Source organism: Microcaecilia unicolor, chromosome 7, assembly GCF_901765095.1.
Source record: "Microcaecilia unicolor chromosome 7, aMicUni1.1, whole genome shotgun sequence".
NCBI classification, from domain to species: Eukaryota; Metazoa; Chordata; class Amphibia; order Gymnophiona; family Siphonopidae; genus Microcaecilia; species Microcaecilia unicolor.
Genome location: NC_044037.1, coordinates 292111824 through 292136590, shown reverse-complemented (window position 1 = coordinate 292136590; position 24767 = coordinate 292111824). Strand labels below are relative to the sequence as shown.

Genomic DNA, 24767 nt, shown 5'->3' with positions numbered 1-24767 from the left:
TTTGCTCAGTTTGGTTCTCACGTTAGCCTACTAACTCAGCATCTTGTGTAACAATCATTGCTTTCTCAGGAGCTGAGAACTGACACTTCATAACCTTTAATTTGCAGCTGAGTATGTTTTTCATATAAGGTAGGTGTAACCTTGGCAGTTGCTGACAGGCTGAGGACACAGTATGAGGGCTAAGGGAGATAGACAGAGAGAGGATACAAGGGTATTGTTCCGGCTGTGCATGCAGAACTGACACAGAACTCATAAGTAATTAACCAATGGCCACCGACTGTTCACATGCAAACATATCAGGAGAAACTGATATAATACATGACCAATCCATATATGGTATAAGGTTACCTAATGGTTCTGGTTTATGGGAAATCACATGATTTCTGGGAAAACTTAACTTGTAACAGTATATATGTGATGACCGGGGCAGTATTAGCTAAGCAGACCTTGTTTTTCAGGATGTGCACTGCTGATTGGTAACCTGCTCCAGGGAGAGAACTATTTTGCAGTTTTGGCTCTGCGAGATGCTAATAAAGATAATTATTGGCTGCGCCTAATGGAGTCTAAGTTCTCTTTCTTATTATTATTTTCCTATGCTTCCCCCCTTCCTGTGAGGGCTAAGAAACAGGCGGAAGTAATACACAAGGAAGGAGAACCTTGTGTTGTGGAGAGATTCGTATATTACTCCTTTACAGTTCGGGAAGTGGAGTAACAGGTTATGTTGAGTGTTCATCAGTGGGAGGTCGATTAATGTGGTCATAAAGGTGGGAGATAGTCCCTGGAGGATTGTGAAGACTAGCGTGAATCATAAATCCTAATAAACTGTCAGCTTGATTGTCAAGTGCAAGGCGAAGTAACCTTACAAAGGTAGAAAATATTTTCCACTACCTTGCACAAACATTAACACAATTCATTCCTTTGTCCTTTGGTATAATAAGTCTCTATTCTTACATTTACTGCTGTTCTTGTTTGGTGTTTTCTGAACACAAGAAGAATATTTATACAGGTATGTGTGTGTGCAGGGGGCAGCATTAAATTCTTCTCTGCTGGAGAGTATTTCCAAGTAAAAATGTTTAAATACAAACTTAAATGAATTCAGGGACTTTATGCTAATCACTGCTAACCCCTGTATAGACTTTGTGCAAGGATTTAATTTGTTATTTATTTCTGGCTGGTGCTGTTCTCCGATTTAAGCTCCTTGTGTTTGCCCGAGGTTACTTAACCATGCTGTCAGGACCAGGATCAGCTAAGTTCAGGAGTGCATGAAAAACTGCAATTGTCATGTAAATGGTGCCCATAATAATACATTTGTATGCAATGGCTTTAGATTGACTGCTGATAGAAATAAGCCTGAAGAAAACACCTTTCAAAAAGAAAATTCACTGCTGTTGGACTCCTGCCCCTTGAATGATTTATTCAAGTCTTCCAGTTCAGGAGCATGTTCCTTTTCTTTTGATTTAGACTCACCTTCAGACTTCCTGCCCCCCCCTTCCCCCACCCCATCTTGCTACATGCTGGATTTTTCAGCTGCTAACTTTGCATTCTTGCTCTAGCCCAAATGGCAGTGATGCACAGTTTTCCCTGACTTCACAGTGACAAGTGAAGAAAATCATCCTTCCTTGCAGTAGCTGTAGCATTTCAGAAGCAGCATCAAGATGCCCAATAATGATACCAAGGAGACTTAGAAAGAATTGGTATGAGCTGGTTCTTAGGAAGCTTCTATTGTTATTGTTATTATTATTTAGAAGTTGTGGTGAGTCTGCAGGCAAATTTGTTATTAGGGAACATGACGTCTGATGCAAGTATAAAAGTGGAGTCCTCTAGTGTCTGGATTCAATAAACTAGGGGGCCCTTTTACTAACCAGCTTATTTTCGAAAGAGAAAGACGCCCGTATTTCGACCCAAATCGGGAGATGGGCGCCTTTCTCCCATGGGCGCACAAATCGGTACAACCGAAAGCTGATTTTGGGCGCCTCCAACTGCAGTCTGTCACGGGAACGGACAAAGTTGACGGGGGCGTGTCGGAAGCGTGATGAAGGCGGGACTGGGGCATGTTTATCGGCCGAGGAGAGATGGGCGCGCTCGGCCGATAATGGAAAAAAGAAGGGCGCCAGAAGCGAGAATTTGGTCCGCTTTTTTTTTGACCCTTTTTTTCACAAACAAGTCCCCAAAAAGTGCCCCAACTGCCCAGATGACCACCGGAGGGAATCGGGGATGGCCTCCCCTGACTCCCCCAGTGGTCACTAACCCCCTCCCACCAAAAAAAAAGAACTTTAAAAACTTTTTTTTCCAGCCTGTATGCCAGCCTCAAATGTCATACCCAGCTCCATCACAGCAGTATGCAGGTCCCTGGAGCAGTTGTTAGTGGGTGCAGTGGACTTCAGCCAGGTGGACCCAGGCCCACCCCCCCTACCTGTTACACTTGTGCTGCTAAATGGGAGCGCTCCAAACCGCCCCCAAAACCACTGTACCCACATCTAGGTGCCCCCCTCAGCCATAAGTGCTATGGTAATGGTGTAGAGTAGTGGGGAGTGGGTTTTGGGGGGGATTTGGGGGGCTCAGCACCCAAGGTAAGGGAGCTATAGACTTGAGAGGTATTTAAAAAAATTTTTTTTAATTGTTACAAGTGCCCCCTAGGGTGCCCGGTTGGTGTCCTGGCATGTGAGGGGGACCAGTGCACTACGAATCCTGGCCCCTCCCACGACCAAATGCCTTGGATTTGTTCGTTTTTGAGCTGGGCGCCTTCGGTTTCCATTATCGCTGAAAACCGATACCGCCCAGCTCAAATCCGCCCAAATGCGATGCATTTACCCGGCACAAACCGTATTATCGAAACAAAAGATGGACACCCATCTTTTTCGAAAATACGGTCTGGCCCGTCCCTTTGCAGACCCGTCCTCGGAGATAGGCGCCCATGGAGATGGGCGTTCGCGTTCGATTATGCCCCTCTAAGCCACATAGGCGCCTACGTGTGCCAAATTGGAGTTACCGCTCAGTTACCATGTGTCCCTTGCGGTAATTTCAATTTTGGTGTTCTTAAATTTGGGTGTTCAGTTCTAGGTTGATCCAAGAGTGTACACTAGTGACCTCATGGGGAAAAGAGCATATTGCCATTTTACTCCTATCATTTCAGATCGAAAGCGACAGGTTTCAAATGAACGTACACCTGTATTGAAATGAGAGGATGGTAAGACTAAAAAAAGTGAATGAGCAGCAGGAAAATGGAGGGTGATTATTTTTTTCTTAAGGGCTGCTTCCAATATGTTGCATTAGATTGTTGTTTTAGACCTGTGGAGAAAAAAAATAAGATTTTTCATAGGAAATGCAGAGTGTAGGAAGAAAATATTGAACAGATTTTTCTCCCAGATCTTCATAATGCAACTCACAGGGTCAAATCCTTAGTCAAGGACAATTTTACAGGCCCGGCTTTAATCTGAGAGGATTCGTTTGCTGTATCCCACTTGCTTTGGACTCCTACAGTGCAGAAGGACACGTGTCAGGCTATATATACACTATCTCATTTAGACATTTGCTGGTCTGGATTCATCTTCCATTTTTCTTTTTCTGTCTTCACATGTTACACAATACAAATTCCATCGCACAAGAGGTAAGAAGAGAATTTTACGCGGACTGAATTCCTAAGTTTCTCTCACAGTTATGTAAAGTACGATTGCTTACTCATGCAGAAAATTAATGAGATCTAGATATGGAAAAAAAGGATAGATTTCTGCACACAGTTTGCCAAAATCTGAAGTACAGAGAAGCCTAAAATAGACTGGACACATATGTCTCCAATACTATATGCAAATCATACCCAGCTATTACAGAAATATATTTTTTTCATGTTGATGTTAACTTTCCCCCAAATATCCTTTTTCTTTAGTAAGAGGCCTAAATCTGTGTGCTGCGGTGCCCCAGAGAACTCACAAGGGAGCCAAGGCATATTTAAAGACCCCCTTCAAAACTGTGCCTGGCTGGTGGGAATGCTCAGGCCCCGCCATCTGAAGAGGCCCACTGCCTGAGGCCCGAGATCAACAGAAAGCAGACACTGAAAGTCCAACAAGGTTCTTTATTCGTACAGACCCGAAGTGGCCACATTTCGCCCAGGGGCGTAGCCACACCTCGGCGGGAGGGGGGGGGGCAGAGCCCGAGGAGGGGGGTCACTGTTCAGCCGCCCCCCCGAACCGCCGCCGCCGCCGCCACATTGGACCCCCCTGCCGGCCTGCCAACGATCCCCTTGAACCGCAGCAGCCCGGCGGTACTTCCCACCCCTACAGTGTCGTCATTTCCACGCTACAAAAACATATTTATTTTTGTAGCATCGGTTACCGCCGGGTTAATGCAGGAGCCCTTACTGCGACATTAATGGGTGGCAGTAAGGGCTTCCCCCCGAAATAGCCGTGCAGCAAGTGCTTTACTTGCCACTCAGCTATTTCCTGCAGGAAGGCGAGACCTTCCCTTTTACGAGCTGCGGTAAAAGGGGGCCTTGGTGTGCGGGTAAAACACGCACCGATGTCAGCGTCGGCCCCCTTTTGCCGCAGCTCGTAAAAGGGAAGGTCTCGCCTTCCTGCAGGAAATAGCTGAGTGGCAAGTAAAGCACTTGCTGCACGGCCATTTCGGGGGGAAGCCCTTACTGCCACCCATTAATGTCGCAGTAAGGGCTCCTGCGTTAACCCGGCGGTAACCGATGCTACAAAAATAAATATGTTTTTGTAGCGTGGAAATGACGACACTGTAGGGGTGCCGCAGCTTGGTAACAGGGGCCCTATTTGTCCTGAAGTCCTTGATTTGCAATATATATGTAGTACTGCTGTGATTCACTCTTTACTACTACTACTACTACTTATCACTTCTATAGCACTACAAGGCGCTTCAAGGCGTACGCAGCGCTGTACACCATACATGAAAAGACAGTCCCTGCTCAAACAGCTCACAATCTAAAAATGGGATGTTGCTAGTGGAATAGGAACATTCCATGTAGAATCTCAAGTAATAGCAACATTCCAGAATCTCAAATAGTAACAACATCCCACGTTCCACTGCACTAACCACTAGGCTACTCTTCCACTAGCAACACTCCATCTAGAAGCCTGCCCTTGCAGATCAGCAACGCGGCCGTGCAGGACGTCAGACTCACAGAAACAGAAGCCTGCGCGGCCGCGTTGCTGATTTGCAAGGGCAGGCTTCTACATTACTACTACTACTACTACTTATCACTTCTATAGTGCTACAAGGCATACACAGCGCTGTACACCACACATGGAAAGACAGTCCCTGCTCAAAGAGCTTACAATCTAAATAGGACAGACAAACCGACAGAACAGCTAAGAGGCATTGGAATTAAAGAGGTGGGGATAAAAGGGTTCAGGGCAAGTGAGTAGTGGTTAGGAGTCGAAAGCCGCGTTAAAGAGGTGGGCTTTTAGCCTAGATTTGAAAACATCCACAGACGGGGCTAGACGTACAAACTTGGGAAGTCTATTCCAGGCGTGCAATTTACATAGAAATATATTTCATCCTGATAAGTTTTGCTTTATACTTTATTGATTCTATTCCAGATATACTACCTCAAGACCATGGGCGTAGACTGGGGGGGGGGGGGGCGAGGGGGGGCAATGCCCCCCCAAACGACGAAGACGACGAAAACAACTTAATCTTCTTTCCCGCAGCGGCGAACAGGCAAGTGTAAAAACAGCAAGCAATTGCAGCCAGGCTCAAGTACTCCGTCCTTCGCTTTCTGAATCCTGACCTCTCAGCGTCCCGCCCGAAAGGAAATGACATCAGAGGAAGGCGGGACGCTGAGAGGTCAGGATTCAGAAAGCGAAGGACGGAGTACTTGAGCCTGGCTGCGCTTGCTTGCTGTTTTTACACTTGCCTGTTTGCCGCTGCTAGAGAAGAGAAGCATTTATTTAAAAGTAGATGGGTTGGAGGGTGGAGAGGAGAGCTGCCGTATTGGTGCGGGTGAGAGAGAAGGAAGCTGGTCGATGGATGGAGTATTTGAGAGAGAGGGAGCTGCTGGATTGCAAGTGCTGGTGGGGAGGCTTGAGAGAGAGGAGAGTTATTGGAATGGGGGGGGGGGGGTGTTTGAGAGAGGGAGCCACTGAATCACAGGCTGGGAGTGATTGAGATAGGGGGAGCTGCTGGATTACAGGCACCTGGGGGGTTGAGAGAGAGAACTGTCGAATTGGAGGGGGTCAGAGAGAGGGAAGCTGCCAGATCAGTGGGGGGGGGGGGGGGGGGGGGAGAAAGGGGAGAAGCTGTTGGACTAGGGAGGTTGAATGAGCTGAATCACAAGGCTGGGGGGGGGGGGAGGGTTGAGAGAGAGAAGGCCTGCAGAATGAGGAGGTGAGAGGGAGAAGGGTGAGCTGCTGGACAATAGGAGGACAGTTGAGAGAGAGGCCAGCTGCCAAACTGCAGAGGAGGGGATGCTTGAAAGAGAGGGAACTGCAAATTAAGCATACATATCATTTGCGAATAGAGAAACTAAATGATCAGACAACAAAGGTAGAAAAAAGTATTTTATTCAGAATTTATTAACTGAAATATGTCAGCTTTTTGAAATGTGCATCTGTGATATTTTGTCTGTAAATTTCAATTCCTTCCTCCATATTAGCATATTCATTTGCATATGTATATATGCAAATGAATATGCTAATATGCTGCGCCCCATCCTTTGCCCCCCCCCAAATGAAACAGTCAAACTACGCCTATGCTCAAGACTGATCCTCTGATCCATGTTCATCCCTATTCTTGTTGAGCTAATTAACTATCTTCTATTCTCTACTATTTTTATTATTGAGACTACTAACATTCATTGTCCTTATATTTGATAATATTACTTATCATAGTAATTGTTTATTATGCAGGCATATTCATACAGGAAGATAGTTTGAAAATTGTATTGTTCTTTAACCTTTGTCCTATTTGTACCTCTGAATTGTTAAAACTCAATAACATTTCTTAAAAAAAAAAAAAAAGAAAATATGCAATGCATATCATTTTTGATTTAATATATTTTGCACTGCTCAGTCTGTCATAATATGACATAATGGTTGGTTGATTTCGTTCTAGAACAAATTAGATTTACTTATTTATACTCCGTTATGGTTGTACCCTTCATCAGCTAATTATAATTATTATTAATTACATTTGCACCCCGCGCTTTCCCACACATAGCAGGTTCAATGCGGCTTACATAGTAAATAGAATTACAAAGTCTTGAAGGAGAATGTTACAAGTTGTAGTAAACATAGTAGTAGTGGGGTTTTGAGGATATGTAAATTGATAATGGAGAGGTAAACAAAGATAGGATGAGCAAAAGGAGAAGAGTTTGGGATGGGTGAAGAGTAGGAAGGATGGAGAGGAAGAGATTGAGGAATGAGCATAAGGAGATTGTGAGACATGGTCAAAGGTATAATAATCGTCGGGGCAGGAATCATGTGGGTGGGCTTAAAAAGTTAAGTTGGGTCATTAGGGTAAGCTTTCTTGAAGAGATGGGTCGTCAACATTTTTCTGAATGGTAGACGGTTGTTGATTGTTAGGATGGATCTTGGCAGAGCGTTCCAAAGCTGGCTGCCCAAAAAGGAGAAACTGGATGCATAATATTAGTAACTGTTATTAGCACATCGGGTTACAATTTGCTTTGGATTATTGACACTTTTTAGTGCATTATGACATGTGGAGGGGTATTTTTGATATGACATCTAAATCAGATTTTGGACGTTTTCCTGAAAACATCTAAAATCAATTGGCAAACATAGCGATTTTCAAACCAGAAACCAATCTATCTTTTCGTTTCAAACATGGCCATTTGCAAGATGTTTTTGTGCTAAATGCATCTGGGAAAAATGCACAAAAAGAAGCCATTGGGATGTATGGGGTGGAGGGGGGGAGAGGGGAGCATTCTTAGTAGACTAGTCACACAGAACAGTGGAGCCCCTGTAGGGGAGCCTGCAGTGGATTTTACATAATAGGTCCCAGGCACACACCTCACTGTTACCCCTTTACAGTGTATGGTGAGCCTTCCGAAACCTACAATAAACCTACTGTATAGCACTGCAATAGCCCCTATGGCTGCAGGTGTCACCTATATTTGAGTACAGTAGGTTTTGGGTGGATTTTGGAGGGCTCATACTTTCCACCACAAGAGTAACAGAGTTGGATACAGGGGCGTAGTCAGACTTCGGCGGGAGGGGGGTCCAGAGCCCGAAGTGAGGGGGCACATTTTAGCCCCCCCCCAGTGCAGCCAACCCCCTGCCACCCTTGACCCCCCCCCCCAGTGCCGCCGCTGCCCCTCTCCCATCCCTTACTACCCCCTCCTGCCACCAAGTTCCAACCCTCCACCACCACCGCCAGCCAAAGTCCCCTTCAGCGCCGGTGAACCCACTCACTTCTATCTCACTGATATCTGTTAACTGCTCCCATCCCCCGCTTGGCAGAATGCTAGGATCCATAGAAGGGAAAACTGCCTACGCAAAAACTTAACACCAAAAGAAGTAAGATAAATGAAATTAATAAATCCATAACCCACGCATAATGGAATCCTTTATTGATATCACAGAAATAAATTGAATGTAGTATTTACAGTGAAAGCACTGCTTACATATTCCTTACCGCAAGGGCGTAAGGCCAGAAAATAAAACCCAGAAAAGATCATTTCTGCCTGGAAAAAAAAATGCATATAGGAAAATATAACATCATTGCTCTCAGTGGTGTCACTGATAGGCAAATACCTTAAAAGATTGAGCTTGCCAAAATAATGAGAGAAAAAAACCTCAAGCTGAAGAATGCTTCACCAGCAGATGACCTTAAATTCGTATTATCCAATAATAAACTGAAAGTGACAGCAGAAGCACAAGAACTGTAGAGATATGAAGAAAAAAAGAACAGAGAGACATAAAAATAAAATATTGTGTTTAAATAAAACCAAAACAATCCAATATTTCCTCAATTATTACTTTAAAAGGAGTGAAACCTGTGAAAACTGGGATTACTTTAATCAACGGGATTTGAATTAGAGACGTAAGTATATGTATTGTTAAATAACTTCTGGTTTTTAAAATAGTAAGAATGTAATCAGATGTATTATTTCTAAATAATATTGGACAATAAGTATGTTTTTCAATGAAATGATTTGACTATACACCGTATTGGCCTCGAAGAAGCCAACCAGATGATCAATGTGGAATAATGAATTAGACGAGTAATATCTGGGGATAATCAGGTTAATACCACATTTTTTTTCTGTTTCACTCTCCCTATTTAGTGGTCTAAGGAAGAGAATAGAATTACCTGACTGAAATAATTCCTATATATTACTTTCTCTGTATTTCCAGCAAGTTGTTTTATCGCTTGTAAAAATGTAAATGGTTATAAAAAAAAAAAAACAATCCTACAAGGAATCTGGAAAAAAGAATATGAGGGGTCCTTTTACTAAAGTGTGCTGAAAAATGGCCTACAGTAGTGTAGGCGGCGCGTGTTTTGGGCACGCGCAGAATCATTTTTCAGCACACTTGCAAAAAAAATGCTTTTTTAAAATTTTTGCTGAAAATGGACACGCGGCAAAATGAAAATTACCGCGTGTCCGTTTTGGGTCCGAGACTTTACCGCCAGTCATTGACCTAGCGGTAAAGTCTCACGTGGTAACTGGGTCGTAATGACCTATGCACGTCAACTGCCACTCGGGGCGCGTCCGATACGCGCGTCCAAAAATAAAAATTCTTTTTGTGACGCTTGTACCGGAGTACTCCAAAAATGAAATTACCGCAAGAGCCATGCGGTAGCCGGGCGGTAATTCCATTTTGGCGCGTGTAGACGCTTACGTGGCTTAGTAAGAGGGCCCCTTAGTGCAGTTACAATACTTCCAAACAAAAAAGCTGAAACAAGAAAATTCAAAGGATATTATGAAGCAAATTAGATAAGCAGAATGGCTACCCTCACATAGAAAAAAAAAAATTAAAAGGCAAATATCAAGACTACAGTTTATCGCCTTCTTGGCCAGCTGTCTGTGGTGTACCACAGGGTTCGCCGCTTTCTCCTACACTGTTTAACTTGATGCTCATTCCTCCAGCCGCAGCTCTTTCTAAACTTGGTCTCCAACCGTTCATTTATGCGGATAACATCACCATCTACGTTCCTTTCAAAAGAGACTTAGCTGAAATAGCTGCCAACATCAGCATTGGGTTACAAACTGTACGTGCCTGAGCGAACTCCTTTAGATTGAAGCTCAACACAGAGAAAACTCATTGCCTTCTACTCGCATCACCTTACAACAAGTACAGTCCTACCACCTTAACTGCACCTGGGCTTGACCTGCCAATCTCTACGTCTCTGAAAATTCTAGGAGTAATACTTGACAGAAATCTGACTCTAGTAGATCACACTAATGCAGCTGTGAAAAAAGCATTCTTCTCTCTTTGGAAACTGAAGCGTGTAAAACCTTTTTTCCCTAGAGAAGTGTTTTGCAATTTAGTGCGGTCTCTTGTTTTGAGTCATCTTGATTACTGCAATGGTATCTATGCAGGGTGCATGGAACTACTTCTTAAAAAATTGCAGACTGCTCAAAATACCGCTGCAAGATTGATCTACGGTAAATCGAAGTTCATCAGCTCCAGACCACTACGAGAAAAACTGCACTGGCTACCTGTCAAGGAACGTATAACATTCAAAATTTGCGCCCTGGTGCACAAAATCCTTCACGGCGAAGCTCCAGCTTATATGGATAATCTTATCCTCTTGCCGCCAAGGAACATGAGCAAATCTTCCCGATCCTATTTACATCTCCACTACCCCTCGTGCAATGGCCTCAAGTATAAAACCAGCCACGCGTCTACCTTTCCCTACATCAGTGCACGTTTGTAGAATGGTTTACCAAACTCAGTAAAAGCTACCTCCGAACAACAGGCTTTCAGAATCTCCCTGAAGACCGCTTTATTCAGGACAGCTTACACTGCAGCTCTGCACTGCCTTAATGTTTTCTGACCCATTATGTTATGCGACCATACTGCATTCCTTACCTCCTTTCTCACTTCTCTCCCTCTGTCTCTCTCCATCAACTACTTCGCCCTTAATGTGTCTGTTTGTCTATTACTAGATTGAAGTGTCCTTTTATACTGCTCTTAGCCTTTTGAACTAATGTAAGCCACATTGAGCCTGCCCATAAATAAATAAATAAATATCAAGACTACAGGCATGGCGTGAAACAACAACATTTGGAAACCAGGTTAAGAAGAGTCCCAAATGTAAAGAACTTAGGCCCTGATGAAGTGGCTGATCTCGGCTCAAATATTTAGCATCTCTCTACTATGATTTCTCCAACTGGAAATAAAGAAATCAGCCAGGCAAATATCTTAGTGCTTATCTACAGTTTACAGTTGTCTATTGGACTAACATCTACCTTCATATTGGCTTCTATGAACTCGAACAACGTCATGGTAGTTGACCAAAAGGACAATAAAAGAGACGCATACAGAACCAGAGAACAACTGAGGCTGAATAAAGCCATCACGGCCAACTGTAATAAAAAATACAACTTCAGTATATCATTGAATTAACTATGAGAAAGCTTTCAATAACATTCCACACGCTTGGATAATAAATTACTTTTAAATGTAACGGTGAAGCCTGGCTTGACTGAGTACATCCTATTCACTATGAAACTGTGGCAGACTACATATAATTTGAATAATGAAACTGGACAACTTGTCATCCCTACATCAAGGTCTAGTGAGGAATACTTCAGAGTGATTCCCACTCGCCACTTTTCTTTTGAGTGGAACTAAATCCGCTGAGCACACTTTCCAACACATTGGGCTACAGATTTAGCCTTAATCCCAGAGAAACTAATGGCCCTGTGATGATCCACTGCCAGATAATCAGTGGCTCTGTTTCTAAGAAAACTTCATGATGGAGTATACTTCCACCATTCCAACAGCAAGTGCAGTATCTTCTTCCTGGTCAGTTTGATCATGTCTACGTACTCTATGATTTCCACTTCCTGTCAAAGGCCTTCTTGCTTTAAATAATTTCCTGTTCTGATATATGTATAACATAATAGTAACATAGTAGATGAAGGCAGAAAAAGACCTGCACAGTCCATCCAGTCTGCCCAACAAGATAAACTCATATGTGCTACTTTTTGTGTATACCTTACCTTGATTTGTATCTGCCACTTTCAGGGCACAGACCATAGACAACTTGCCCAGCACTAGCCCCGCCTCCCAATCTCGGCTAAGCTTCTGAGGATCCATTATTCAGACTTCACCTGACTCCTTATCAGAGCTTTGTCCTTCATTGCTCTAATATGCACCTCCATGCTACCTGACCCACTGATTCTTATTATGCCTCAAAACTCTACTACTTGATACAAACCTATTATTCTTGGGGCGCTGACTCCCTGCTTTGAACCTGTTATTCTAAGGACAGTTAGCCAATTAACACCAATTATAGCCAATTATGGATCATTAATGCCAATTAGCAGCTAATTTAACAATTAAGTTACATGAATAAGTAATAGCATTCTATAAATTGAGTGTGCAACCTTGCATGCTAAGGGCTAGATTCTATATAGGTGCTTATAAACTTGACGCTGAAAAAGGGGATATTCTATAAGCTGTGCTTAAAGTTAAGTGTGGTTTATAGAATAGAGCTTATGGGCAGGAGTCACGCATAAATTAAGGCTCTTCTATCTGCACCAACAAAAATGGTACAAATGCCCATGCCTAAATTTACTTGTGGTGCCCCAGTTACATGCATAATCGAAAAGCATGCTCCAAAACACCCATGACCCTCCCATTTCCACGCCCCATTTTTTAAGCCACATGTAAAATGTAGGCACAATTTGTGGCGACTTTTATAGAATTGATTTAAACTCATATTGGTTTTGTATTTCTTATTTTTAGACATTCTTGTTCTTTACAATTTCATTGTAATTCAGCTGTTTCATCTGTTCCAACCAAAGCTGATAAGTATAATGATACTCTAAAAACATACTTATTATATTCATCCTTTTTTTTTGGTTTTAAATTTGTTGTATTATGTTTAGTTATTTATGTCAATATATTTGTTTATTTATAGACCCCTGATGCAGGCCGGTGTGGCCGAAACACGATTCGTGTCGGGCTTTTATTGATTTTAATAAAGACATTGTTTGGGAAGACATTACATGAGAGAGGACTCTTTTGGATCCACTGTGTGTACCTGGTGTTCTTCATTTCTCCTGTGGAGAGATCACCTTCTGTGGTTGTTTCGCTTTACAGTTTCTATTACACATATTTTCCCAGGTCACACAAAGCTGCAAAGGGAATTAAACCTGGTTCACCAGGATCTCAACCCACTGCTGACTGTCAGGCAACTGAATCCAGTTCCCCAGGTCCGCAACGCACTGCACTAATCATTAGGCTACTCCTTTCAATGTCAACCCCATTTTTTTAACCGTCTTTATAGTGCTGTGGTCTTGTATTTGAATCCTAGGGAACAGGAAGCATATTTAACAGTAAAAAAAAAAAAGTTACTGTCAAGGAAGAGGAGACATGGTAGCAAGACCAGAAATAGGGTTTCACTTATTCTCAAATGTAGGCCAACGCGGCAGTTATCAAGGTTCACCAACATCCATTTATACTTGAGACTGGCACACAATTGATATAGCAAGTTTAAATGTCAAGGGTTTTAGCTCTCCTCAGAAGACGTAATTAGTATTCCAGAAATCGCTTCGGGGGCTCTTGGAGATAATGTTCATTCAGAAAACGCACCTGCTCAAAAACAATGAAAAGCCTGTTAAAGAAAAATCACTTTATCAGATACTAGTAAAAGAAGCCCGTTTCAGAGCAAATGAAATGGGCGCTAGCAAGGTTTTCGTCGCCAACACCTTCCCTCCCTCCCTCCCTGGCCAACCCCTTCGTTGTTCTGCCATTGCTCCGCCCGCAACGTCATGACGTTTGACGCGAGGGCAGGGCCCGGAGCGATTTCCCACCCGCCTCCCTCCCTGCCAACCCCTTCGTTGTTCTGCCATTGCTCCGCCCTCGAGGGCGGGGCCCAGAGTGATTTCCCACCCCACCCCCCGCCTCCCTGCCTGCCAACCCCTTCGTTGTTCTGCCATTGCTCCGCCCTCGAGGGCGGGGCCCGGAGCGATTTTGGTGGCTTCACCACCACGAACCTTCAAACCATTTTGAAGGAAGTCAGAGCTTGGCTTCACTGACGTCAGTGTCCTCAGAACGTTGAGGATGAGTTTTATTATAGTAGATTCTTAGCACTCAACAAGTTTGGCAAAATGAAGGCAGGTGTTGGCATGGTTTTGTTGAAATAGGTCAATTTTGTTCTTTTTGAATGAAAATAAACAAAGCAAGTCTCTATTTATAAAAAGATTCAAATAAGCACTGACATATAACCATGAAAACATTTGTGATAAGCTATTTCCTTTGTGGATAAGCTCACTGAAAGTCACTTAGAAGTCAATATTCAATAGCGATGAACAAGGAAAAATGTTTATTTTGTTTTACTTTCACATTTTTTAACACTTGCAGGCAGGTACCACCAGCAGAGACAACAGCACCCCGAAGACACCAACCCCTCACCAAAATTGTGAGCTCAAATCTGGTTATATTCGGGATTTGCGTGTGAAATTTAATTGCTTAACAAGTCAATTGGCGCTAATTGACACTTAATTGACACTAAATGGCATTAATTAGAATTTACACGCACAATTTGGTAGGCATAGTCTATAAAGCGGTGCGTGTAAATTCTAATGTGTGCTGCCAAAAAGGGGGTGTGGCCACAGGGGTGTTCTGAAAATATACGTGCACATTTATAGAATACACCTGCTCTGCACCTAATTAAGGCCCGGTATTTCTACCTAGTTTTACTTGGCGTAAATGGATGCGACTAGAGTTAGGCGCAGACATGGCCGCTAGGCATATTCTATAAACCCACTAGGTGTATTCTATAACCGCATCTAAATGCAGACGAAGTGTACAGAATACGCCTATGCGAAAATATTTTCAGTGCCGATTTTTCAGGCGCCATATACAGAATCTAGTATCAAACCCTTAATTCTATAAAGTTGAGTGCACAACTTGATACTCTCCAAATTCTATATATGGTGTTAAAAATTGCGTGTGCAATTTCATTGAATAATAATTTAAAATTGCATCACGATTTTAGGCGCCGGGATCCATGTGTAAATTTTACGCATGGCTCCAGAAAGGGGGCGTAGCCATGGGAGGGTCATAGGTGGATCAAGATAATACGATAGGATTACATCTCTTCTATATCATAACACAAGTCTTTCAAAATCTGCACGACTGTTCATAAAATTATTTATGGCGAGGCACCGGGATACATGACAGACCTCATCGACCTGCCAACCAGAAACACCACTAAATCTGCACGATCATACCTAAACCTCCACTACCCAAGCAGCAAAGGACTCAAATACAAATCCACCTATGCATCCAGCTTTTCCTACCTAAGCACTGGTGTTTGGGTGGTGGGGCTAGTTCTGGGCAAGACTTCTACAGTCTGTGTCCTGAAAATGGCAGATACAAATCAAGGTAAGGTATACACAAGAAGTAGCACATATGAGTTATCTTGTTGGGCAGACTAGATGGACCATGCAGGTCTTTTTCTGCCGTCATCTACTATGTTACTATGTAACTATGGAACGCATTGCCAAAAGCAGTAAAAACTAGGCTCACCTCGACCACCTAATTTTTCGGAAACCACTAAAGACAGACCTGTTCAGTAAAGCTTACCCTACCGACCCAACATAAAAATGTCTGTTCACTTGCGACACAATGCAACCAAAGACCGTAACGAACATTACCTGACCCTTCTTCCCCCTTTCCCTCCCTAAGTTACCCCCAATTGTACCTACCATACATGTACCTCATTCTACCACAATATCACTTTGTATTCATTCATACCATGTATTTGTTCAGACCGTAATCGGCTAACACCGTTAACGATTATATGTAAGCCACATTGAGCCTGCAAAAGGTGGGAAAATATGGGATACAAATGTAACAAATAATAATAATCCGAGCTTTCAGGCAGCATTGCTCAGTTCTGGGTCATTCCTGTTGTCTAAGGCCATTTTTCCGCATGGGTAAAGTGACCGATTTTCATTTTTTTTTTCAATTAATGGCCATGAGCACGGGAGCCCTACTGCCGCCTAATTTGTAGGTGGTAAGGGCTCACTTGCTAACCATAGGCCAGTGACGTACCAAGGGGGGGCGGTGGGGGCGGTCCGCCCCGGGTGCACGCCGCTGGGGGGGTGCCGCGCGCCTGTTGGCTCTTCATTTTCATGTTCCCTTTGCCCCGGAATAGGTTACTTCCTGTTCCGGGGCAGAGGGAGCATGAACGAAGAGCCGGCAGGCGCGCGGCACCCCCCCCCCCAGCGGCGTGCACCGGGGGGGGGTTCTTTCGCCGGGGGGGGGGCATCGCACTGTTCCAGGGGGGCGCTGCACCCGGGGGGGTGGGGTGCATCGGCGATCCGCCCCAGGTGTCAGCCCCCCTAGGAACGCCACTGCCATAGGCTAATCAGTTAGGGGTCCTTTTACTAAGCTGTGATAAAAGGGGGCCAGAATTAGCATCAGGGCGTGTTTTTGATGTGCGCCGAGGCCCCCTTTTACCACAATGGGTAAAAGACTGTCTCTTTTTCCCAAAAAGAAATGGCTGTGCGGTAAGTGAATCATGTACTGCATGACCACTTCAGGGGGGTGGGGTGGGGGGGAGCACTTACTGCCACCCATTGAGGTAAGGGCTCCCGCGGTAACTGGGCAGCATGAGGCACTGCCCGAATACCGCTGGGTAAGCACCGGCGCTACAAAAATAGAAAATATTTTTGTAGCAGTGAAAATGGCACGTGCTGAGGATGGGAACTACCGCTGGGCTTCTGCGGTAGCCCGGTGGTAGTTCCGGAATGGCGAGAGTGTTAAGCCCACGTTGGGCTTACAGCCACTTATTAAAAGGGCCCCTTTGTGTGCAGGACATGCCTACTCTCTGACTACGACTCGCCCCCCAGCACTAAAAAATAAAATTTATTTTTTAGCGTGTGAAAAACACATGCACATACCAAAATTACCCTTGCACGCCCAGCGGTAATGCATTTTAAGCTGCAGTAAGCATGCGTTAGTGCTTACCGCATCTTAGTAAAAGGATTGCTAAGTTTGGGTAAAGAGTAGGGTTACCATTTTTTGTCCCCCAAAAAGGAGAACACATGCCCCGCCTCCTTGCACACCCCACCCCCTTGCACACCCCGCCCCGTCCCCTTTCACACCCTCGTTCCGCCACCTGTCACGTTTTCCTCTCCCCCCTGTCACATACCCCATCGCCCCCCTCCCCGTCACCCCCCTCCCCTTACCTTACTACTGCCCTGGTGGTCTAGTGACCACTTCGGGGCAGGAAAGAGCCCCCTCTTTCCTGCCTGGAGCGCTGCCTTGCATGCACCCTTCCTGTTGGTGATCCTCGGCGCCGATTCAAAGTGGCCGCCGAGAGTTGAAGTGACCTCGCGAGACTTCAACTCTCGGCGGCCATTTTGAATTGGCGCCGAGGATCACCAACAGGAAGGATGCATGCAGGGCAGCACTCCGGGCAGGAAAGAGGGGGCTCTTTCCTGCCCCGAAGGTGGAAGAGGTCACTAGACCACCAGGGCACTAGTAAGTAAGGGGAGGGGAGGCTAGCAATCTGCCCGTTTGTCCAGAAATCCGGACAAACGGGCAGGCTGGCAAAACCCGCCCGGTTGCCCGGACATGACCTCAAAAAGAGGACACGTCCGGGTAAATCCGGACATATGGTAACCCTAGTAAAGAGGCTGTAAACATCAACCACTGTATTTTAGATAAAGTCTGCACAATATGCACTTACTGTAAATACAGCCATAGACTTCAACTCGCAACCCAATCCTGCCACTGGGATTCCACTCCAAAGGAACAAAGCGCAGGAAGCGGGTCTTTACAGAATGCTGAAGTTTCTGCTGCACCACGCTATCTGCATTAGTGTTTCCTGTGAAGGCCTGTGGAAAGAGGAAGCGAAGCAGAACAAAAAAATTTTTTGAAAAAACTCAGCTGTAATCAACTTTGTCAGAAAGAAGCAGGTAATTGATAATGTGCTTTATCTCGATAACAACAACATTTAAGTCAAGTCACAAGGGAGGTAATATTTCGTTCCATAGTTCCACATAAAGATAAGCAGATGATTTATCCACTTATCTCTGTATGCTTAATATTCATCAGCGATCTACATTTAAGTAGAATTTCTAACTATACAGCCCAAAACTTAAATAGATAACTTTGTTCAAGTTAGGACTGCTATTGGTTAGGGTTACCATACGTCTGGATTTACCCGGACATGTCCTCTTTTTGAGGACATGTCTAGGCATCCGGGCGGGTTTTTCCAGTCCACCCGTTTGTCCAGATTTCTGGACAAACGGGTGGGCGGGCGGCGGACCTATCCTAGCCTCCCCTCCCCTTCCCTTACTTACTATCTACTGCCCTGGTGGTCTAGTGACCTCTTCGGGACAGGAAAGAGCCCCCTCTTTCCTGCCCAGAGCGCTGCCCTTGCCCTGCATCCTGTTGCTGTGTGACGGTCTCGGGATTCAAAATGGCCGCCAAGAGCCACCTTTGACTGTAACCTATCATGCGATAAACAAATCTCAAACAGCATGAAGAAAATGTTCCAAACCATGTGGAAACTAAAACGCATAATGAAACTATTTACTAAATAACATATTCCCCTTACTAGTCCAATCGTTGGTCCACTCACGTGCCGATTACTACAATGGAATTTATGCCGGATACAAGAAACAATTATTAAAGAAAATGCAAACAGCACAAAATACAGCTGCAAGACTGATATTCAGAATAAACCAATTCAAAAGCGTAAAGCCACTGTTACAAAACCTACACTGGCTTACCCGTCAAATCAAGTATATCATTCAAGATATGCTCGCTGGCCTACAGAATAATCTTTGGCCAAGCACCGAAATACATGTCAGATCTAATTGAATTACCTATATGTAATGCATCAAGGGAGCAAGAACCTAATGCACCCTACACTTTCCTAAGTGCAAAGGACTAAAATACAAATCCTCATACTCAGCCAGCTTCACGTACATCTACCCCGAGATTTGGAACACAATACCAAAAGCACTACAATGTACGAATGACTACAAAACATTCCGTAAACACCTGAAAGCTCAATCTTCAGAACGTTCTTCTTCAAAGAACCCACACAGTCGGCCTGAACAACAACCCAACACACCTTATTGCTTGACCAATAACAGATCATGAACTAAACTCTTGACTACTCCAAACAACGTTGTAACTTGTCTATCCGAAGGAAACTGTATGCCACATTGAACCGACATCTAGATCGGAAAATGTAGGGTACAAATGCAGAAAGAAATGAATAAAGTCATTGTTTGAGCAAGGAGATGTCAATTTACAGAACAACTAGAAAAAAAACTTTCTTTGATCAAAAGCATGGTCTTCAACCTGGGCAAAATAAGAAGTACATTTAGCAGTTTGCAATGCTGTTTGATATTGCTGGAAAACCAATTGCTTCACAGTCTGATCCTTCTTCTCCATAGGTGTTCTAGTCTATGGTAGGATCTTTTTAAATTGGCAAGATCTTTATTACACCATGGGAGCTGATGTTTAATTGGTTTCGATTTCAAGCCCTGCGTCTCCTTCATGCACCACCACCCACTAAACTGCACAGTTCCCTCGGATTTTTGCAGCCCAAATGCACGACCCTACTTTTTTTTAGCATTAAATCTAAGCTGCTAAATTCTAAACCATTCCTCTAGCTTCGCTAAGTCATTCCTCATGTTATCAACACCATCAGGGGTGTCTACCCTACTGCAGATTTTGGTGTCATCCACAAAGAGGCAAACCTTACCAGACAGCCCTTCGGTAATATTGTTAAAAAAATGTTAAAAAGAACCAGCTGAATAGAAACATTATGTAAGCTAACCTAATCTATAAATCAATGTGCACAATTGCCCCTGGATTCTGTATATGGCAACTAAAGTTGTACGAGCAAATCAGCAAGCATAGCCGAAATGCACATGCAACGTAATTGATTAATGAGCCAATCAGTTCCAAAAACTGGCTGCTAACAACCAATTATTGCTATTAGTTGCGAGTTTCACGTATATCATATTCTATAATGATGTGCACGGAACTCCTATAGTATGTAATTTCAAAGGGGCATGGGCGGGGCATTTCGGGGAGTGTTCCAGGGGCATTCCCAGAATTTATGCACATTGTTATAGAACATACTCAATTGGCACCTAACTTAGGCACCATTTATGTGCTTAGTTCTATTCTATAAAGGATGTGGATCAATTATAGAATAGCGTTCAGTGCTTACATTTTGTCTGATCTTCAAGGTCCTGAAAGGAAATGGCCCCGAGTATCTAAAGAATAGGATGATCTGCTACACACCGCCAAAGACACTAGGGTCCTCCCAAGGACTTTCACTAACTACACCCTCTCCAAAAGACATTACACGATGTGATACCCGCAAGCGAGCCTTCTCCGGAGTAGCCCCCATACTCTGGAATGCATTGCCTGAAAGGCTCCGCTTAACACGAGACTATCTCTACTTCAGGAAGTAGGTGAAAGGTTGGCTCTTCAACCAAGCCTTTAACGGAAGAAGTAACTAACTTGTTAGTCTCACTCTCACACACACACACACACAAGGATTGACTCGGGCTGCACATACTGCAGCAGGACATGTTTATCCACTTCTACCCTAGCTGAGATAATATTTAACCATCTCTCTGACCTCACGTGCAACTTTCTTCAAATCAATCACCTTACTTTCTAATTCTTCCTACTTTCTTACTCATCTGTATGTTACAGCTTTGCCTTACCCTTCACTACCAATTATAATGTTCTATTACGTATTGTGTTGTCATTGCAAGTAGTATACCATGCCATACTTTGTTTTGTTGTTCGAATATTTTTACTGCTCTAATTGCCTCCTGCTGATGTTTGATCTATTCTTACTGTACACCGCCTTGAGTGAATTCCTTCAAAAAGGCAGTAAATAAATCCTAATAAATAATTTTCAGCGATTATTTTTCTGGCACCATTTATAGAATCTAGTCTTTGGAGCTTAAATTTGAGCACTCTTTAAAGAATTGCCCTTAATAATCTTGTACATGAGGCAATGAAGGGTTAAATGGCCCTTTTACTAAGCAGTGGTAGGGCAAGCGCACGGGTAGCGTGTGCCAAATTGACACTACCGCTGGGTAGCATGGGCACCCGGGGTAATTTTGAATTTGGCATGTGCTGTTTCCCATGGTAGAAACTATGGGGGGGGGGGGGGGGGCATTTCCAGAGGTAATTGGCAGCGCAGCCACGTTGGCAAATGCTGCATCATTACCGCTAGGTCAATGGGTGGTGGTAAGGGCTCAGGCAGTGCTACTTTTGATTTTGGCGCTCAGTCATTTACTGCCCCATAAAAAAAAAAACCTTTATTCCCAGCCATGGTAAAAAAAATTGGCACTGCACACGCCAAATTCACGCGTCCAAACCAGGGGCGCAGCCAGACTTTGGCGGGAGAGGTGAGGGAGCACATTTTAGCCCCCCCCCCCCCGCCACCACGACTACTTTTGACCTCCCCCCGGCGCCAACCCTTTCAACCCCCTCTTCCCGCCACCGCCAATCCTCCCCAGCCGTTGCCGTCGGGTACCTTTGCTGGCGGGGTCCCCAACCCCCGCCAGCCGAAGTCCTCCTCTCCGGTGCGGCCACTTTGCTGATCTGCAAGGGCAGGCTTCTATTTATGTGAGTCTGACGTCCTGCACAGAAGCCTGTCCTTGCTGAACAGCAATGCAGCCGCGCCAGAGAAGAGGACTTCGGCTGCAGGGCCGTGCCGATGCGGTAAGCGAGGTAAGCACCGCAGGGGGGCGCCCACCTCTGGAGGGCGCCGCCGCGGTGCTTACCCTTGCCCCGCCGAGGCCTTTAAATCTTTTGGTCGCTCCGGGTGTCACCAGAAAGGGGGGTGCCGCCGCTCCCGCTGCTCTTCATCCTGGCACCCCCCCCCCCCGCACCAGCCCTTTAAATTTATTTGCCGACGCGATAGTGAGCGCAGCACCTCGTGTGGAAGTAAAGGAAGCGGATCCGATCATCTCATTGGGCCTTCCCTCTCTGTCCCGCCCTCCTCTGACGCAACTTCCTATTTCCTCTAGGGCGGGACAGTGAAGGAAGGCCCAATGAGATGATCGGATTCGCTTCTTTTACTTCCACACGAGGTGCTGCGCTCGCTATCGCGTCGGCAAACAATTTCTTTTTAAAGACGGGTGGCAGGGAGAAGACGAGGCAGGGTGAGGGTGGGGGACAGATGGGGTGACCGTGAAGGTGGGGGAGGACTCGGATAGCAGAAGGGACTGGGTGGGAGACAGATGGGGTGAGGGGGACTCGGATGGGCAGAAGGGACTGGGTGGGAGACAGATGGGGTGAGGGTGGGGGGCACTTGGATAGCAGAAGGGACTGGGTGGGAGACAGATGGGGTGAGGGGGACTCGGATGGGCAGAAGGGACGGTGGGAGACAGATGGGGTGAGGGTGGGGGGCACTTGGATAGCAGAAGGGACTGGGTGGGAGACAGATGGGGTGAGGGGGACTCAGATGGGCAGAAGGGACTGGGTAGGAGACAGATGGGGTGAGGGGGACTCGGATGGGCAGAAGGGACTGGGTGGGAGACAGATGGGGTGAGGGTGGGGGGCACTTGGATAGCAGAAGGGACTGGGTGGGAGGCAGATGGGGTGAGGGGGACTCGGATGGGCAGAAGGGACTGGGTGGGAGGCAGATGGGGTGAGGGTGGGGGGCACTTGGATAGCAGAAGGGACTGGGTGGGAGACAGATGGAGTGAGGGGGACTCGGATGGGCAGAAGGGACTGGGTGGGAGACAGATGGGAGAAGGGGCATGGAGCTGGAACTGGGGTCTGAAAAGTGAGCAGGAGGGAGAATGGGGTCATGCCTGGGGCAGGGGTGGATGGGAGAATCAATGGATCTGGAACTAGGGGCAGCCGCAGGTGGGAACTGGGAGCCGAAAAGAGGGGGCAGTGAGAGAGGGGGGGATAGATCCTGGATGGAATGGGGAGTGAGAGGGAGGGCAGACCCTGAATGGATGGGAGGGGGAAAGAGAGAGGGCAAATGGTGAATCGAAGGATCAGAGAGAAAGGGCAGACAGTGGATAGAAGGGAGTGAAAGAGCAGACAGTGGATGGAAGGGGGCAGAGATAGAGGGCAAATGCTAGAGGGAAAGGAGAGAGAGAGGGCAGATGGTGGATGGAAGGGGGAGAGAGAGATGGCAGACTGGGGCAGTTGGTGGATGAAAGGAGCAGAAATAGAGGGCAGATGTGGATGGAAGGGACATTAGAGAGGGCAGACACTTGAGAGCAGAGAGACAGCGAAGACAGATGCTGGATGGAAGGAAGACGGTGAAAAGAAGATAAGGAAAGCAGAAACCAAAGACAACAAACTGTAAATATATATTTTTATTATTTTGCTTTAGGATATAGTATTTTAGCTGTGTTAATAAATGTAAATAAGGTAATCTTTTTATTGGACTAATTTTAATACATTTTGACTTAACTTTCAGAGAACAAAACCCCCTTCCTCAGATCAGGATAGGATACTGTAACAGCACTATACTGTATTGACCTGAGGAAGGAGATTTTGGCCTCTGGAAGCTAAATGTATTAGTCCAATAAAATGGTATTATTTTATTTTCTGTATATGTTTTATTTCTATTTGTTAATTTGTAAAGTGGTGATTGGTATTTGTTAGTTTTTTCAAATTTACATCTGCTGTCTTTATATTTTGCACAGTACTAGGGGACATTTTCTGTTTCTGTGGTGTTGCATTGTATGCAGAGTCTGGCATCGGGGGTTCAGTTTAATTTTTGTCTAAATAGAAAGTTTATGATTACTTATCCTATAGTGGATTAGGGTGTATCTGTGTTTGAAAAAGACATGGCTTTCAGTTGGCATTGACTGTGCAGGATCTACGATCTGTACTATTCTGTCTGGTTTCGTTTTACAATAGGTGAATTGATGTTCTAGTGCTCACTGTAGTGTTTAAGATGCTTTCCTTTTCCTTGTGTGACTCGTAGAAACGACTGCTTATGGTATGGTAAAATTGTTCTATAGGTCGTGAGTGTTTTGTATTCTCGGTATGCCTAGTACTGGATTTGGGGGGGGGGGGTGTAAAACAATGACCGGCCCCGGGTGTCAACTACCCTAGCTACGCCACTGCTGCCGACGTCTCCCTTCCCTTGCACTCGTTGGTTCCCTCAGTGTCCCGCCTTCTTCTGACGTCAGAAGAAGGCGGACACTGAGGGAACCAAGAGCGCAAAGGGAAGGGAGACGTCGGCAGCGCTCCGCTTTCACTGACGCTGCTGCGACCGGAAGTAAAAGATTTAAAGGCCCCAGGGTGCGGAGGGAAGGGCAGAGAGGCATGGATGGGAGGGCAGGGCCCAGGGAGAGGACAAATTGCTGGAAGGGAAGGGGAGGGGAGAGAGGATTGCTGGCTATGGATGGAGGAGGGAAGGGCAGAGAGGGACAAGGATGGACATGGGGGCCCAGGGAGAGGACAAATTGCTGGAAATGGAGGGGAGGGGATAGAGGAGGCAAGGATTGCTGGCTATGGATGGAGGAGGGAAGGGCAGAGAGGGACAAGGATGGACATGGGGGCCCAGGGAGAGGACAAATTGCTGGAAATGGAGGGGAGCGGAGAGAGGAGGCTTGCTGGCTATGGATGGAGGAG

General features: G+C 45.3%; 1 protein-coding gene across 4 annotated transcripts in view; it reads right to left on the bottom strand.

Annotated features, from left to right (window-relative positions):
- The window catches only part of CNTNAP5 (contactin associated protein like 5), a 531488-nt gene that overhangs the window by 390673 nt on the left and 116048 nt on the right, over positions 1 to 24767 (bottom strand). For all 4 annotated transcript variants that reach the window (XM_030209381.1, XM_030209382.1, XM_030209384.1 and 1 more), the window contains exon 2: positions 17857 to 18004. In XM_030209381.1, the coding sequence (XP_030065241.1) occupies positions 17857 to 18004 (148 nt within the window). The remainder of the gene's footprint in view (positions 1 to 17856; positions 18005 to 24767) is intronic.